Source organism: Gossypium hirsutum, chromosome D04, assembly GCF_007990345.1.
Source record: "Gossypium hirsutum isolate 1008001.06 chromosome D04, Gossypium_hirsutum_v2.1, whole genome shotgun sequence".
In the NCBI taxonomy this organism is placed as follows: domain Eukaryota; kingdom Viridiplantae; phylum Streptophyta; class Magnoliopsida; order Malvales; family Malvaceae; genus Gossypium; species Gossypium hirsutum.
Window position 1 is genome coordinate 18740861 of NC_053440.1, and position 14965 is coordinate 18755825.

Below are 14965 nucleotides of genomic sequence, written 5' to 3' on the forward strand. Positions count from 1 at the left end.
CTAAAAAGAAAAATAAATTTTTATATATATATATTCGAAAATCAATTTTTTTAAAAAATAAATCTGTTTAAGGATTTTCCTACCGTTCAATAAATTTCCTTTTTTATTCTATTATTTATTTTTAATTTTCAAATAAATATTAAAAACTAATAAAATTTGTTTCGGGATTTTTGTTCCCGCCGTTTAATAGATTTTATTCGATTTTGTTACCAAATTTAGAAAAAAAGGTAAAATCTGTTTTAGGATTGATTCCTGCCGTGCAACGGATCTTATTTCTTTAATTTGATTTTTATTTCCAAACGGGAAATTAAAAGTAAATAAAATCATTTCAGGATTGATTCCCACGTTCAACGATTTTATTCCAAATTTGTTTTATTCAAAAAACAAGTAAAATAAAAAAAATTATTTCGATATTGATTCCCGTTGTTCAACGATTTTATTTCAAAATTCTTTTATTTTTAAAAACGAGTAAAATAAAAATCGTTTCGGGATTGATTCCCGCCGTTCAACGATTTTATTCCAAATTTGTTTTATTTCCAAAAATGAGTAAAATAAAAATCATTTCTGGATTGGTTCCCTTCATTCAACGATTTCATTCCAAATTTGTTTTATTTCCAAAAACAAGTAACATAGAATCCTTTTCGGGATTGATTGCCACCGTTCAATGGATTTATTACATTTAGACTTTGTTGCAAAAAACGAGAAATTAAATATAGTAAAATCTATCTCGGGATTTATTCCTGCTGTTTAACAAGATTTTATTTGATTTTATGTTGTTTCCAAATTCAAACTAAATTATATAAAATCTATTTCGGGATTTATTCCCGCCGTTTAACAAGATTTTATTCGATTTTGTTTTGTTTCCAAACAAAGATGTAATCAAATAATTCTATTTCGGGATTTATTCCTGTCATTTGATAGATTTTATTTTGATTTAATGATATAATTTTGTTTCAGGATTGAGTCCTGCTGTTTAACAAAATTAATTTTGATTTTGTTTCAAAATTTTATTTTGTCGTTTAACAAATCAAAGGGAATTTTTTTCTGTTTATGGTAGCCTTAATTGTGGCTTTAAATTAAATTAGAAGAAATCTATCGATGGTGAACTAAAAAGACAATATGAGAATGCATGTCTTGCATTGGTTCCTTGAAAGACTTGGTATTTAAGCGTGCCGAGTGCACCACCTCTCTTTTAGGGTTACCTACCTGGTGCATTATTTTATTGTGTTTTTAATTAGACCGTATAAACTTTTGTTTCGGGTTTTATTGGATTCCTGCCGTCTAATAAAAGTTGATAATTTTTCTAATTTTGGTTTCGTTTCTTAATAGAAAAATGAAGACTCCCACCAATTCCATCAATTCTCGATCTGAAGCTTTGGTTCAAATGCAATCTTCGATCCAAAACTCAGTATTGCCGGTTGTGGCTACTGTAAGCCATAATGAGAAACTTGCAAAATTCTCAAGACAGAATTTCAAGACTTGGCAACAGAAAATGCTGTTTTATTTGACCATGTTCAAATTGGCCAAATTTTTGAAAGATGACCCTTTTACTATTAAAGAGGGTGAGGTAGATGAAGTTACCGCTTTCACTGCCGTTGAAGCTTGGAAACATTCAGATTTCTTATGTCGAAACTACATCCTGAATGGATTGTCGGATGCACTGTACGAAGTGTTTAGTGTTAAGAAAACAAATAAGGAATTATGGACATCGTTGGACCATAAATACAAAGCCGAGGATGTTGGAACTAAAAAGTTCTTAGTTGCTAAATTCGTGAATTTTGTAATGGTTGATTCTAAATTAGTTGTGAATCAAGTGCAAGAAATTCAACTGATCATTCACGAAATTCTTGCTAAAGGGATGATAATAATTGAATCTTTCCAAGTGGTAGCCATTATTGAGAAGTTGACTCCTGCTTGGAATGACTTCAAGAATTACCTAAAGCACAAAAAAAGGAAATATCAGTGGAAGACCTAATTGTCAGACTTTGGATTGAAGAAGACAATAGAGGTATGGAAAAGAGGCTTAACAAAACAGCAAATGACAATGTTGCTAGGGCAAAAGTTTCAAGGAAAATGCTTCAATTGCAACAAGATGGGGCATAAGTCATCCGACTATAGGATCCCAAAGAAAGTTAGAGCTAAGGAGGCTAATGTTGTGGAAGAAATTTCCAAGGAAGTGGTAAATACGGAATAATGTGTGTAACTATGAGTAAGAATGTTCTTAGTAAAGGGGAATGTTTGTGGGAAGGGGATATGAATGAAACTAAATGCTATCTCTATAAAAGCAAAACTATGAAAAAGAATGTTGTTCTTTGTAAGGCTCGAGTTTGTGTAAGTGTACACAGTCGTTATCAAGTAAAAAGTAAGTATTGAGTTATCGTCTCCACAAGGATTGTATTTGTGCTAAGCAACTTAATTTGTAAAATTATATTAATAATTTGAAAAATAAAAACAAAATATAGTTGAGAAGTGGTATAAACTCGGTGCAACGATCCCTAATGTAAATTATCGTAATATGCAGACTATATGAATGAAATAGATTTTAGCAAAATTTAACACAATTTGCAACAATTATAACAAAAATAAATTAGGACAATTACTTTAATTAAAATTAATTTATTATCATCATGCTTAATAATATTCGGAAAAACATTCCATGGCAACTCGGTCTTTCATGAGTTTGGAAACCAAATTAGGTTCTTTCAGAATCCTTTACTTAGTAAATACATATTTTACTGGTCCTTATTTACTAAGGGTTTCTTAGCATTCGTGTGAGGTAACAGGGACGTGTTAGGTTTGAAACAATTTAATCACACAAATCTAAAAACTATGTAGATAACAGAGCCTGGCTAGGGTTGTTATGCAACCTACAATTTAATCGGGTTAGGATCTAAATTGAGCATGCACATTTCAATTATGTGTCCATTAGCCATCGTCTGGTTAGGATCGCTCAGCTAATTTAGGTGCATTTCAATCACGTATGAATCTGATAAGGAACCAACTGAGCTAGAAACCGAAGAGTCAACAAATAAAACTGAAACTAAAGCTGATTCAGTTACAGACACTGAAGAAGAAGAATCTGATAAGGAACCAAATAGTCCTCAACCAGCTAATCTGATCGCTCAGCTAATTCAGCTGGTTGAGGACTATTTGGTTCCTTATCAGATTCTTCTTCTTCAGTGTCTGTAACTGAATCAGCTTTAGTTTCAGTTTTATTTGTTGACTCTTCGGTTTCTAGCTCAGTTGGTTCTTCTCGCTCACCTTGGTTCAGCTCATGCACTCTCTCTACTAACCTTTCAAGATCATGACTTGTGATGCACCCTTGGACATACTGCCCCTTCAGATTTGCTTGTGTTATAACACGGCCCCTTAAGCAAAGTGAAGTGATTAATGATGGTAAATAAGCATTTCCTGCATTCTTTTTAGAACAATCGTGAATTTCCTTGAGGATAATTTTCCCAACATTAATGGACTTTTCTGTCAAAATTGCATATAACAAGAGCATTCGTTCCATCGAGATGGTGGAACTATGTGAGATAGGCATAAAACTGTAGTGAACAAAATAAAACCATACGTTTGCTACTGTTAGGATCCCATACTTTCTTATAATCCAGTGGGATCCCGGATTTGTCACAACATCAAGCACTTGTTGAAGAAAACCCCAATTGATATTATTCATCATAGGGTAGTACTTATCTTCCTCAACATCAGGTAAATTAAACAAATCATTGATGGACTTAGAAGTAAGAGATACCTTTTTTCTTTCGAACGATGACTTCAATAGCATCTTGTGTAGTCAAACTAGCTTAGAATTCTCGAAGTAGTTCATCATCAGGAAGTGAACGAGCATCTCAGAATCGTTCCCACTTGAGAGTATTGATTATCTTTCTAATCGGTACAGGGACAACCATCACATCATTGCTCTTCAAGTTAAAACTCTTTTCCGGCATCATAGGTTGATGCTTGAAAATTGAATCAAATCTCTCTTTCACTTCTTCATCGATCAAAATCAGGTTTTCAGAAGTAGTTTTTGACGATATAGTTCTTTTGTGAGACATGGTATTTTCCCAAAAATTCGACAAAGTTCCTGCTTACAGAGGCAAAAGAGAAATCGGCAAAAGAAGGTGGAACTTGTTTCGGCAAACCTTGCGACAGCGAAGGAGTTGCAGTGGCAACGATAATGTGCGGTAGCAATGGTGGTATGTGGCAGTGATAATGGCTGTGTGCGGTAATGACGTCGATGCTTCGGCCAAAGAAAAGAAAAGGGATAGAGATTCCTTTCGGGATTTGAGGCTAGCGGCACAAAAAAGAGATTTTAAGGAATTTTAGGGTGTAAGCAAATTACTTTGAGGGATATGAAAATTTAGTAGAATGGAGAGGGGTTTATATAGGGAAAAATTAGGGCAACATGTAGCAAAAATTTAGCTAAATTAAATTTACTTGGGTAGCAAGTAATGGGTGTGACGGCACGGGTTAAAATTTTCCCTTCTTTTTGCTATCTTGGGCCTCAAACTCAGATTGTATCTCACTAAAAAAACTTATTAGTACTTGGGCCAAATTTGACCCCTTTTATTAACATAAAAATTTAAAATTTAACAAATTAATTTAAACTAGAAAAACATTTTAAAACCTAATTAGAAGATTTCTTCTTAACAAATTACATTAAATTAATTCCCAAGAAAGGTTGGAGGGGTCACAGTGGTCCCGTTTAAGTTCCAATCTTCTTAGACAGAATTAATTAAATGTACTTAATTTAAGAAAATAAATTCTAACTATTTATTTATTTACAAGACGAGTTTATGAAAAACCAAAGGTCTGTTAATTTGAACGAAGATTCAACTTGCTCAACTTCACCATCCCAATAGTGTTTGAGACGTTGACCATTAACTTTAAACGTACCTCCGTAATTTTCGTACAATTCAATAACTCCATAAGGATAAACTCGATTGATAGTATAAGGTCCTTTCCATCGAGATTTTAGCTTCCCAGGAAATAGCTTTAGCCTTGAATTAAATAACAACACCTTCTGACTTTCTTTAAACTCGTGAGGTTCTATATGACTATCATGCCATCTCTTTGATCTTTCTTTACACATTTTGGCATTCTCATAGGAAAACAACCTCAGCTCTTCCAACTAATCAAGTTATAACATCCTTCTCTCATTAGCTTGCTTAAGATCAAAATTTAACTGCTTCAAAGCTCAGTGAGCTTTATTCTCCAATTCTAATGGCAAATGACATGCCTTTCCAAAGACTAACCGGTAAGGAGCCATTCCTAACGGAGTCTTGAATGTTGTTCGATAGGCCCATAATGCATCATCCAGCCTTCGAGACCAATCTTTTCTGTTAGGGCATACTACCTTTTCAAGGATACCTTTGATTTCACGGTTCACTCTTTCAACTTGTCCATCAGACTGGGGGTGATAGGCAGTGGCAATCTTGTGCTTCACATCATATTTGTCAAGCAACCACTTAAGCCATTTGTTCACAAAGTGAGAACCTTCATCACTAATAATAGCTATTGGTGTCCTAAATCGTGTAAACATATGCTTATATAGGAATCGCATGACTACCTTAGCATCATTTGTAGGGTATGCTTCAGCTTCAACCCACTTGGATACATAGTCTACAGCAACTATGATGTATTTGTTCCCATATGAAGAAGGAAATGGGCCAAAAAAGTCAATGCCCTATACATCGAACAATTCAATCTTTAAAATGTTTGTCAAGGGCATCTCATTCCTCATTGATATATTTTCAGTTATTTGGCACTTATCACAGTTCTTCATATAAGCGTAAGCATCTTTAAATATTGTAGGCCAAAAGAAACCTTCTTGTAAAATCTTTGCTGCAGTACGTGAACCACCGAAGTGTCCCCCACTTGGAGATGAATGACAATGATATAAGGTCTCATCAATCTCGCTTTCAGCTACACACTTTCAGATTATATTATCTGCATGCTGTTTAAACAAAATATTGGCAAAATCAGTAAACCAGGGTATTTCATGAATTCTACTTACCTCAAATAAGTTCTCATCTGGGAAATTCTCATTGATAGGCACACTAGACTGGGTTACCTTATCTTGCTCCAACCTCGACAGATGATCAGCTACTTGATTTTCGACACGTTTTGTGTCTTGGATCTCAAGGTCAAATTCTTGGAGTAAAAGTATCTAATGAATTAGCTTTGGTTTTGCATCTTTCTTCGTGAGTAAGTATTTAATGGCCGCATGGTTAGTAAATACTGTAACTTTGGTACCTATAAGACATGAACGGAATTTGTCAAAAGCAAAAACTATAGCAAATAGATCCTTTTCATTTACCGTATAATTGAGTTGGGCTTTCGTCAAGGTTCTACTTGCATATTAAATAGGGTGGAATACTTTATTTCTTCTTTGACCCATTACAGCTCCAACAGCATAATCACTTGCATCGCACATTAACTCAAAAGGTGAGTTCCAATCAGGTGTAACGATTATTAGGGCTGTAATTAACCGATTCTTTAGATCTTCAAAAGCTTCCAAACATGCTTTGGTGAAATTGAACACTGTATCTTTCTCTAACAATAAACCTTTGGTAAAAACCGGCATGGCTTAAGAAACTTCTGACTCTTTTCACATTAATTGGGGCTGATAATATTTCAATTACGTCCACCTTTGCTTTGTCAACTTCAATTCCTTTCTTTGAGATCTTGTGACCTAAGACAATTCCTTCATTGACCAGAAAATGACATTTTTCCCAATTAAGGACAAGATTCTTCTCTTCGCATCTCTTCAGTACCTTAGCCACATTACTCAAACAGATATCATAAGTGTTACCTAAAACAAAAAAAATCATCCATGAAAACATTGACGAAATTTTTGACCATATCAGTAAATATTGCCATCATGCATCGTTGAAAAGTTGCAGGTGCATTGCATAAACCAAAAGGCATTCGCCTAAAAGCAAACATACCATACGGACAAGTAAAGGTTGTTTTATGTTGGTCCTTTGGGGCTACAATTATTTGGTTATATCCTGAATAGCCATCTAAAAAACAATAGAATTCATAACCTGCCAGTCGATTAACATCTGATCAATAAAATGCAACAGAAAATGGTCATTCCGAGTGGCTTTGTTCAGCTTTCTGTAATCAATAAAGATTCTCCAACCGGTAACAGTTCTCGTTGGAATTAACTCATTATGCTCATTTTCAACAATCGTGATTCCACCTTTCTTCGACACACACTGCACCAGACTTACCCACAAACTATCTGAAATAGGATAGATGATTCCTATATCTAACCATTTAATCACTTCATTTCTCACAACTTCTTTCATAATAGGATTGAGCCTCCTTTTCCAATCAATCCGAGCTCTTTCACCTTCTTCTAAAATGATTTTATGTATACAAAATGAAGGGCTTATACCTCGAATATCAGTTATGCTCTAACCAATTGCTTTCTTAAATTTCTTTAGAACAACAATTAATCGCTCCTCTTGATCTTTTGTCAGTTCTGCTGAAATAATCATAGGCAAAGTAGAACAATCACCTAAATACACATATTTCAAATGGGAATGAAGTACCATTAGTTCGAGTGTAGGTGGTTCTTCGATTGACAACTTGGGTTGCACAAATTATTTGACTTCCAACTCCAACGGTTCAAACTGTGTGGATTGAATATAATTTCTTGGATTGGCTTTCATCAAAGCCATGTTTTCTTCACCTTCTTCATCCTCCAAAGGGTCAAGATCTAAAGCTTTCTCCAATGGATCTTCTTCAAAATTTCTTTCCAAATAAACCAAGGTTTCTATCTCTTCCATAACTGAACCCTCCTTTGCCGGATCGAGAAATTTCATTGCTTTAAGAAGGTTACCTGACCGTCTTGAACTCGCATGGTGAGTTCACCTTTTTGCACATCAATTAACGTTCTTCTCATGGCTGGGAAAGGTCTCCTAAGGATAATTATTACTTTCTTATCTGCTTCAAAATCTAAAATAATGAAATCAGCAAGAAAAATAAATTTATCGACTCTTACCAAAACATCCCCAATCTTTTCTTCGGGATATGCTAAAGATCGATCCGCTAGCTGAAGCGTCATAGTTGTAGGTCTTACTTCACCTATTCCTAACATCTTGAAAATAGACTTAGGCATTAAGTTGATACTCACTTCTAAGTCACACAAAGCTTTACCACAGTAAGATTCACCAATGTTACAGGGTATAGTAAAGCTTCCTGGGTCTTTCAATTTTGGTGGCAGTTTGTTTTGCAGGAACGCACTGCACTCCTTTGTCAAAGAACCAGTCTCATACTCACTCAGTCATTTTTTCTTGGATATTATATCCTTCATAAACTTCACATAATTTGGTATTTTTTCTAAAGCCTCCACCAACGGAATATTGATGTGTTATTACTCACATAGAGGAAATAGAGGATACCTGAGCCGATAACGAAATGAGAGAGTCAACTTCATGAACTCCAGCTACTCGTCTTCCTGAAGCTGTTCGATTTGTTGGCCATTGAAAGTTATTACTCGCAATCCTCTCGATGATCTCATAAGCCTTATTATAAGACTTAGACAAATTTGTACCATTCGTGGAAGCATTTACCATGAATCTTGTATGTGCATTGAAACCATTACAGAATGTCTCCAAATGGATACAATGAGGAATCCTGTGATGAGCAAAATTACGAAGTAACTCCTTGAATCGCTCCCAAGCCTCATACAAAGACTCGTCATCCAATTCTTGGAAAGTTGTGATCTCGTTCCTTAACTTAGCGTCTTTGCTAGGTGGGAAATACTTAACCAAAAATCTCTCTGCTAATTCTTGCCATGTAGATATAGAAGTTGGTGGCAATGAATTGAGCAATGCTCGTGCTCGATCTCGCAACGAGTTCAGAAACAACTTCAACCTCAATGCGTCTTTAGTTACACCGGCTATCTTAAATGAATCGCTCACCTTTATAAATAATCGAAGGTGGAGATATGGATCTTTTGTGGGCATACCACTAAATTGGCCTACCGTTTGTAGCATTTGAAACATCACTGGTTTCAATTCAAACTTGGTTGCCTCAATATCTGACCTTCTAATTCATCGGCAATGAGGATCGGATTTCATACATAATCGGCTTCATTACCTTAGTCTTGATTTTGATTTCCAAGGTCTATCTCGACTTGTCTTTGAGCTATTCGTTCATGTCTTCTTTGTCTGAAAGTTCTCTTAATTTCAGGGTCTACAGGGAGTAAATCGATAATTCGATCTATGCTCATAAACACCTAAGAAGAAACTCACAAAAATTAAAAAGAATAAGTTAGTAATGTTAGAAATAAATCAAATTGAAAATAAATAATTTCACGAAAAAAATGACTATAGCAATAGTTGACAATCCCCGATAATAGCACCAAAAACTTGTTACGCTCGGGTTTGTGCAAGTGTACACAGTCGTTATCAAGTAATAAGTAAGTATCAAGTTATCGTCACCACAGGGATTGTATTTGTGCTAAGTCACTTAATTTGTAAAATTATATTAACAATTTTAAAAATAAAAATAAAATATAGTTGAGAAGTGGTATAAACTAGGTGCAATGATCCTTAATATAAATTATCCTAATATGCAGACTATATGAAAAAAATAGATTTTAACAAAATTTAACACAATTTGCAACAATTATAACATAAATAAACTAGGAAAATGACTTTAATTAAACTTAATTTATTATCATCATGCTTAATAATATTTGGAAAAACATTCCATGACAACTGATCTTTCATGAGTTTGGAAACCAAATTAGGTCCTTTCGGAATCCTTTACTTAGTAAATACACATTTTACTGATCCTTATTTACTAAGGGTTTCTTAGCAATCGTGTAAGGTAACAGGGGCTTGTTAGGTTTGAAACAATTTAATCACACAAATCTAAAAACTATGCAGATAACAGAGCCTGGTTAGGGTTGTTATGCAACCTACAATTTAATCGGGTTAGGATCTAAATTGAGTATGCACATTTCAATTATGCGTCCATTAGCCGTCGTCTGGTTAGGATCGCTTAGCTAATTCAGGTGCATTTCAATCACATATAAACGGAATACAGACTTTATTTTAATTGAAAACATGACCGATTGAGGCACAAACATTATAAGCATGAATCAAATAAATATTATTTAATTAAAATAATCGTCCTAGTTTAAATAAAATTAAGCTATCATTTTTGTAAACAAGAACAAAGAACACATAGCAAACATCTTTATATTAAATTAAAGAAAAGAAAGATTAAACCCAATTCAGAGTGGCTGTCACCCAAGACTCTAACTGACGAGGCTCATTCGCTTCTTTGCATTACTCCTTTACTGATGGCTCTCCAAGGTGGCCGACCAAGGGCCCTTTAAGAGGGTAATTTGCTAAAATTCTTATGCAAGGATGATGATAGGCGTGAGAGCTAACAGAGTTGAGAGAGAGGATGTGAGATGAGAAGGATGAGGGATGAGGGATGAGGGATGATTGAAAAAGTGAGAAATGAGCTTTTATTTATAGGTGAGGCAATGGAGCTAGTTTGCTAAAATTAGGAGTGTCCATCCTTTGAAACCTCCTCCAAGAGTGGCCGACCATGAATTGAGGAAATGTGGCTGATTTTTCCTTGATTTTTGGTTAATTTGAATGCCACAACAACTCAGGATGAAGACTAAGTCTCCAGCAAATCTTCAGGTAAATCTCTGATTTCTTTAACTCTTCAAGGGTCTTATGTAATTAAACCAAAAATTGGTTTATAATCAGCCATGTGGAGCCGAAAATTGGGTTGACTTGGTTGCCACTTTGGACGGTTTTGCAATTAGAAGAAAACTCTCAGGCCTGTCAAAAATAGTAGATAGTTTAGAGGACCAAATGAATTAATTTAACCACTTTAATTAATCAATTTGTTTAATTAATTAAACCCAATTTTATTAATGAAATATTTAAAATGAATTATTAAAATATAATATAATATTTTATTGTTTAATTTAATCATGCTTGACCCACTTCATAGCTTAAAAATATAATATGCTTAAATTAATATAAAATAAGCCATTTTATGCATGAAAACTATATAATAAAACATAAAACATAAAACTACATTTTAATAATTTCTATGTCCTAATTTCATATTTTCACATATTTCATTAATTTATTAAATAATTACTTGGTTTTAACAACAATTTTAATTAAAAAGGTGATTAATTATAAAGGAAAAATCCTATATATTTTTCTGTTTACATTCTTTCCTGTTCATATGCTTAAGTAATTTAATTAATGGCATAGTAGGCTTGGATATGTTAGTTATGATACTTTACGTACATAAATTAACTTAGAGCACATTCTTTCGTTTCACAATAATTATAATTATAAATGTGAAACATGTGTTGAGACAAATTAATAAAGGTCAAAAATCACTTGATCTAATACATAACAATGCTTGTAAAGCTTGGTTAAACGAGAGGAAGGAATAAAAATGCTTATTACCTTCATTACTACGAGCTAAGACGAACAAAATTTATTCTCTATAAGCAAGAAGTTGAAAACTAACTTAATAAAAGATTAGGTAATCATGGTGGTAGATGTATTGGATCATTTCAATAACACCACTATACATTTCTAAAATAGAGTAACCAAGAAGAAAATTGGATTCTAAAGGAAAAGATGAACGCACGGCTAAAAAGCTCGGGGTTATCAAATGAAATATGGTGGAGCATTTCTATGACTAAATTACCTTTTAAATAAGGTACCCCACAAGAAAAGGGGCAAGCAACCACATGAGTTATGGAAAGGTAGAAAACCATCCTACAACCACTTAAAAGTGTGGGGGGTGTCTTGGTAGCGTAACATATAATGGTAAGTTGAGACACATACGACGTCGACATAATACTGTTAAACAAATGATCTCAAATGGAGTTATCTATATTGATTTTGAAAAATTAAAAGATAACATTGCGGATCCGCTAACTAAAGGCTTAAACTGATATCATTTTGTTAAAACATCGAAAGGAATGTGACTAAAGCCCATGAAAATAAAAGGCGCTATTTGAAGGAAAACCCTACCTAGATGACTGGAGATTCCAAGATCTAGGTTCAAAGGGACAACCTAATTGCATAGACCTTGTGAGGTCAATGTGGAGGTACTTATCCCAAGTCCGTTCCTATGATGTAAACAGTGACTACAAATGGGATAGGTTAAGCAATTCTTTTAATGACCATTATGTGTTTCGGTGAGCCGAACAACATAAGTCACCTATGTGAGAGTGAAGTGGGGCCACCTGAAGGAGACTATTGGGGCATAGTTCTCTCAAAATCTTGTAGAACTAGGAGATGTTCATGGCTATATGAACATAACCATGAGAACTAAAACCTTGCCATGAAGGTAGTTGTGTGAAGTATATCATCGTTTACACAAAAGGTAAAATAGTTCAAGGACATCACGTCTACTGGTCAGCTAGTACAATAAATATACTTTTGCAAGGGAAGATTTAATGGTGGATACCTACCTATCCTATGCAACTATAGATCATAGATTCTATCACCACATTGAGTCAAAGTTTTTCGCTAAAACTATCAATTTTCATTCATGTGAGGGATTGTTGGAAAAATTGCATTTTTTGGAAACTTTGAGGCATATTATTAATAGGTAAAGGTGGAGAGTTGAATCATAATTTTATGGTTTCATATTCTACTCCATGAGACCTTTACAACAGTATATCATATGCTCAAAATGGTTGAGTGATGAATGAGAAATTGATGCTCAAAGTAAGCTACTATGGAAATATTGTTGAGGAAAAATAAAAGGCTTAGATTCGACATTGGTTAAAAACCAAGTGTGGGATGTGTTTATATATGTGAACTCCCTTGAAAGGTAATTAAATGACTAAGCTTTTAACCCTGCCTCACATGTAGGGGGTGCAAGTCCAAACCTGATGGGGTTAGGGCGCACCCGCACAATGTGGGCGATGTGAAATGTCCAAACCGGCCGGTCCTAAATGGGCCTGCGAATATTTTAGCCCAACACGAATTTATTTTCCACAACAAACAAAATCTGCTTATATATGGAAGCTTATGTTATTGATTTGATTCCAATAAATATGTTTAAATATTTGATTTAATGGTAGACTTTGGGGCTATTTTTCCATAATTACAACACTCTCTATGCCTATAAAAGGCCATGATTCTGAATGGTTTTTTGGTACACTTTCATACTCTCTAAGAATTTCTCTTGTCGAAATTCTATTGTTCTAAAAAATCTCCTTTTCCATCTTTCGTGTTTTCTAAATATTCCGATGATAGAAAAAGGCATTGTTCGTTCGGTTGATTGTGGTAGAGGTGCTACTACTTTGATCACTGCTGTTGTTGTATCCTGGGAGACTTTCGACCAACGTTACTTCAAGTATCGTAGGAGCAGCTGAATCTGTCTTAAGGAAACTAAGCTTCACAGGCCTCAACATTTTGTAAAATCTCAATTCTCCTTTTATTTCAATTGTTTATTATGGTTTTATTTGATTTTCATATTTGATAAATTAACTAAAAATAATTATGTTCATATTTTATTTTATATGTGTTTATTTATAATTATTATTTTTGTTCGCTAACGTGTTTTGACTAATAGGTCCAGGTGAAGTTAAAGAGATACAATGCTCACAATTGATAGAAGAACTACAAGATGAATGTGATACAAAACCAACATGAGTGGCATGTATTGATTTATTTTTGGAATTTTTGCACTTTTGTTGCATTTGAAGACATTTATGATGTATTTTAGACATTGTTTGTATTTGGATATTATGTAAGGACTTTATTTTCTGAATTTTTTAAACTTGTGTTAAAGTTATATTTTATTTACCAATTAAAGGGTTGCGGCGAAGTTTATTTTTTTGTAAATGGTGACAATTAGAATAATGCCACATATGTGGTAGGAGTCTGGAGGACAGGTATTTCATACTATTTTCATAAAAAAATTGGTTTATATTTATTTAATTGATACTTATAAATATATTATATGAAGTGGGTCACAGGGTAGGTATAGTGGGGATTAGGTGGGTCTAGGGACCTACGTGGATGGTGGGGCGGGGATGGATTTAGTCTTACGGATCGTGGGGTGGGGATGAGGATTAAAATTCTTGGTGGGTACGGGTGTGGGGGGAGCACCCCCGGTATTTGCCCTGCCTAATTGACATCCCTAAGTAAGATACAACTTATTTCAAAATTAATTGAATGAATGAGCAGTTCATAAAAACAAAGCCTTCTTTCCTATTCCACATATTCTATAGTTCCTTACAGTGTTAATTATCAATTATTAGTTATTAATATTCATGGGCAATAGATATTAATATTTAGGGATATATATTACCTTTCTTTTTCTTCTTTCAAATAAATTGAAATGATTGAATTTTTTCTATTTGGAATCGTCTTAGGTCTAATTCTTGTTACTTTGGGTGGATTACTCGTAACCACATATTTACAATACATATGTGGTGATCTGTGGGACCTTTGATTAATTAACATACTTTTTTTGAGATACCCTTTAATTTTTTAATTTTAATTGAACTTATTTAATACTTTCAATAAATATTAATTTAATAATTTTAATTTAATCCAAAGAGGTCAAATTCGAATTGCTGCCCAAATTTTTTTAGTTTGGTGTAATTTTTGACCTAACAAGAGCGGAATCACGCTTTGTAGGATTTGAACCTACGACATTGGGTTTTGGAGAACCACATTCTACCGAATTGATATAATATCACTTTCTTATCATAATAAATAAGATTGTAAAAAAGAGGATTCTTTTATTTTATAACCCCAATACATTGTGCACACCTATACTATCATATATCATATATAATATGAGAAAATGATAGATTATGTATGCCTAATTTTAATCAATCTAAAACAACTCCCTCGTTATTGCTCAAAGGAGAAGTAATAGGTAAGGATGACAAGATTTGAACCCGTGACATTTTGTACCCAAA

General features: G+C 33.9%; 1 protein-coding gene and 1 non-coding gene across 2 annotated transcripts; both read left to right on the forward strand.

The window, feature by feature from the left end:
- The first annotated feature begins 1333 nt into the window (after positions 1-1333).
- LOC107898224 (uncharacterized) lies at positions 1334-1975 on the forward strand. The gene has a single exon (XM_016823755.1). The coding sequence runs from the start codon at positions 1334-1336 to the stop codon at positions 1973-1975; it is 642 nt and encodes a 213-aa protein (XP_016679244.1).
- Positions 1976-8649: 6674 nt separating this feature from the next.
- Positions 8650-8756, forward strand: LOC121216623 (small nucleolar RNA R71). Its single transcript, XR_005912804.1, has one exon. It is a non-coding gene; the product is annotated as a small nucleolar RNA R71 (small nucleolar RNA).
- Positions 8757-14965: the final 6209 nt, after the last annotated feature.